At 39.3% G+C, this 3333-nt stretch overlaps 1 protein-coding gene across 1 annotated transcript; it reads left to right on the plus strand.

Moving 5' to 3' along the window:
- Positions 1–245: 245 nt before the first annotated feature.
- Positions 246–1370, plus strand: Gpr85 (G protein-coupled receptor 85). Its single transcript, XM_035450359.1, has one exon. The coding sequence runs from the start codon at positions 258–260 to the stop codon at positions 1368–1370; it is 1113 nt and encodes a 370-aa protein (XP_035306250.1). The 5' UTR covers positions 246–257.
- The last annotated feature ends 1963 nt before the right edge of the window (positions 1371–3333 follow it).

A 3333-nucleotide genomic window follows, 5' to 3' on the forward strand; every position in this document is an offset into this window, starting at 1 on the left:
CTTCCTCAGAAAGGAGCAGCTTTGTGCCAGCACAGACATCATGGTTTGTTAACTTAAGAACTGATAGTTCTCTGTTTTCTTCTTCAGATATTCTGATGGCAAATCAAACGGCAGGAAAGAGGAAGCATGACCACAGATTGGATCAGATCTCTTTGTGGATTACATTTTCAGTAAAATGTATGGATCTATCTTTTCCTTGTTCGTATATCTAGATCATGAGACTTGACTGAGGCTGTTTCCTTATCTTCCATCCATCTATGGCGAACTATAGCCATGCAGCTGACAACATTTTGCAAAATCTCTCGCCTCTAACAGCCTTTCTGAAACTGACTTCCTTGGGTTTCATAATAGGAGTCAGCGTGGTGGGCAACCTTCTGATCTCCATTTTGCTAGTGAAAGATAAGACCTTGCACAGAGCTCCCTACTACTTCCTGCTGGATCTGTGCTGTTCAGACATCCTCAGATCTGCAATTTGTTTTCCATTTGTGTTCAACTCGGTCAAAAATGGCTCTAGCTGGACTTACGGGACTCTGACTTGCAAAGTGATTGCCTTCCTGGGGGTTTTGTCCTGTTTCCACACTGCTTTCATGCTCTTCTGCATCAGCGTCACCAGGTACTTAGCTATCGCCCATCACCGCTTCTATACAAAGAGGCTGACCTTTTGGACGTGTTTGGCTGTGATCTGCATGGTGTGGACTCTGTCTGTGGCCATGGCATTCCCCCCAGTTTTAGACGTGGGCACCTACTCGTTCATTAGGGAGGAGGATCAGTGCACCTTCCAACACCGCTCCTTCAGGGCTAACGATTCCCTAGGATTTATGCTGCTCCTTGCTCTCATCCTCCTAGCCACACAGCTTGTCTACCTCAAGCTGATATTTTTTGTCCACGATCGAAGGAAAATGAAGCCAGTCCAGTTTGTAGCAGCAGTCAGCCAGAACTGGACCTTCCATGGCCCTGGAGCCAGTGGCCAGGCGGCTGCCAATTGGCTAGCGGGATTTGGAAGGGGTCCCACACCACCCACCTTGCTGGGCATCAGGCAAAATGCAAATACCACAGGCAGAAGACGTCTGTTGGTCTTAGATGAGTTCAAAATGGAGAAACGAATCAGCAGAATGTTCTATATAATGACTTTTCTCTTCCTAACCTTGTGGGGCCCCTACCTGGTGGCCTGCTATTGGAGAGTTTTTGCAAGAGGGCCTGTAGTACCAGGGGGATTTCTAACGGCCGCTGTCTGGATGAGTTTTGCCCAAGCAGGAATCAATCCCTTTGTCTGCATTTTCTCCAACAGGGAGCTGAGGCGCTGTTTCAGCACAACCCTTCTTTACTGCAGAAAATCCAGGTTACCAAGGGAACCTTACTGTGTTATATGAGGGAGCATCTGTAAATCTTTAGCCTTGTGAAACACTCACCCTCTCTGCTAAGCAATTGTGGCCTGTAGCCATGTCTCGAGAAGAAAACCAAGGATGGGATCAGCAGTTATAAGGATTTGGGCAACATTCTGCAGTCTTTGCAATAGTTCACCTATAATCCTATTTTAAATCTCAGAGTGATCCTGCTGACTGCCGTCGAAGGTTTGTAATTAAGAAAGGACAGAACCACTGCCCTAAGTTTCTTTCTGTGGTTGAACACTAGATAATGAAAGTAGCAGGTGCTAAGTATCAGTGCTAAATGCTGTGTATATCATTACATATGAAAAAACTTCAAAACAATTAGCATTGGACATTTTAATAAATTAAGTTGACATGAGGTAAATGTGTTGATAAAAGCTAATTTTAGAAGTTTGAAGACTTTAAAACATTTCATACTATTTTTGTTTTTGCAAAGACTTCACTACTGGGGGACTAAACAGTACTGTAATCTTCTAAAGACGTGCCATGAATTATTGGGGTACAACACTTTAAACACGCCTTGTAAGTTTGGGGGAGCATTCCAAAGCAGTATATTGGTTCCAATTAGAGTTTACCTTTTTTGTATTAATATATTGCTATTTCTAAATGCCACTTTCCTTCCCTACCAGTGAAATTGCTAGCATTGAACTGTATTATGTGTTTTTTGTTCATTCAGTAAAAAAAGTTTCCAATTCATTTCTATTTTACAAATGCTAGATATCTGTCTGGGAGGCAACATGAATGATATCAACTAACCACAGATGAGCAGTTCTAATGATGCAGAATAAACACGTGTTGCCTTAAAGGTATATCTAGTATCCTTCATACTCATTAGCAGTGGAGAAAATAGTCAAGAGGCATTGAATCAGTGACTGGCCCTGGCTGTTCATCAGGAAGTGCATGGAAGAGCATTGAATACTTTTCCATTTTTCCTCACATGGTTTGGAAACTAAGGTGCACATCACTGGGGTAATGGGATTTTCTTCTGAGGTGTGCTACCCATTCTAGAGTGTTCTGAGAAACAGACAGTTGATATATGTTTATATTGTAAGTCAGCTGTCAAGGGGAGCCCACAGCCTTAGGATGACACCTGGCACAATTTGTGAAGCATTTATTCTATGGAAGGCACAGTCTTGTTTATACTTTCTGCACATTCAGTGTATTGGTCGTTTAAATTATTTCAGTTTTAACTTGTGAAAGCTTACAATATGATTTCTGGTATTTTAGAAATACATTAGATTCTGTGAGTCTCATTCTTTAAGATACAGATGTGTGAACTTCAATATAAAGTTGCATTTGCCAAAATTTATCTGTGTAGCCTGTTAATTTTGGGGGAATAAATTTTGCATTTTTGGCATATAGTTTTCTTTAATCTAGCAAACAAGCACAAACTAGAAAAATTAGTTTTATTATCATTTTTTTATTTCTTGTAGTACCATATTCTGAAACTAGAAATATATGACTGAGAGCATAAAGCTGAGTTAATATTTCTAAAACATTTTTGGGTAACTTTTCAAATCCATCCTTTATTTATTCTTATATGGTAGTAGTATTTACAAACAAATACAAGCCTAATTGTTTGGTTTGGACTTTTAATATAATTATTACACTTTAGTGTACAGTAGAATTTGAGTTCTAAATGTATTACTTGTCAGATGGTTTACAGAAAGAGTATGACAAAGCCAGAGAAAACTATTGTTAATTCTATTGGCTTTCCATTATTTTGTTTGTTTGTGGGGGGATTTTTGTTTGTTTTGTTTTGTACTTGTAATTGAAAAACAAGGTTAAGATGCTAGTGAAACAGAATTTCTTATTAGTATACTACTTCTATAAACAGAATTTTTAATATAAATAGAAAAAACCAAAAACTGAAATTTCCAATGGTCTATGCAACTATTCAGTGCTGCTCAAGCCATTAGTAGTCAACATTCTAAACTCATTTCTA

The sequence above is a fragment of the Cricetulus griseus genome (genome assembly GCF_003668045.3).
Source record: "Cricetulus griseus strain 17A/GY chromosome 1 unlocalized genomic scaffold, alternate assembly CriGri-PICRH-1.0 chr1_0, whole genome shotgun sequence".
Taxonomy (NCBI): domain Eukaryota; kingdom Metazoa; phylum Chordata; class Mammalia; order Rodentia; family Cricetidae; genus Cricetulus; species Cricetulus griseus.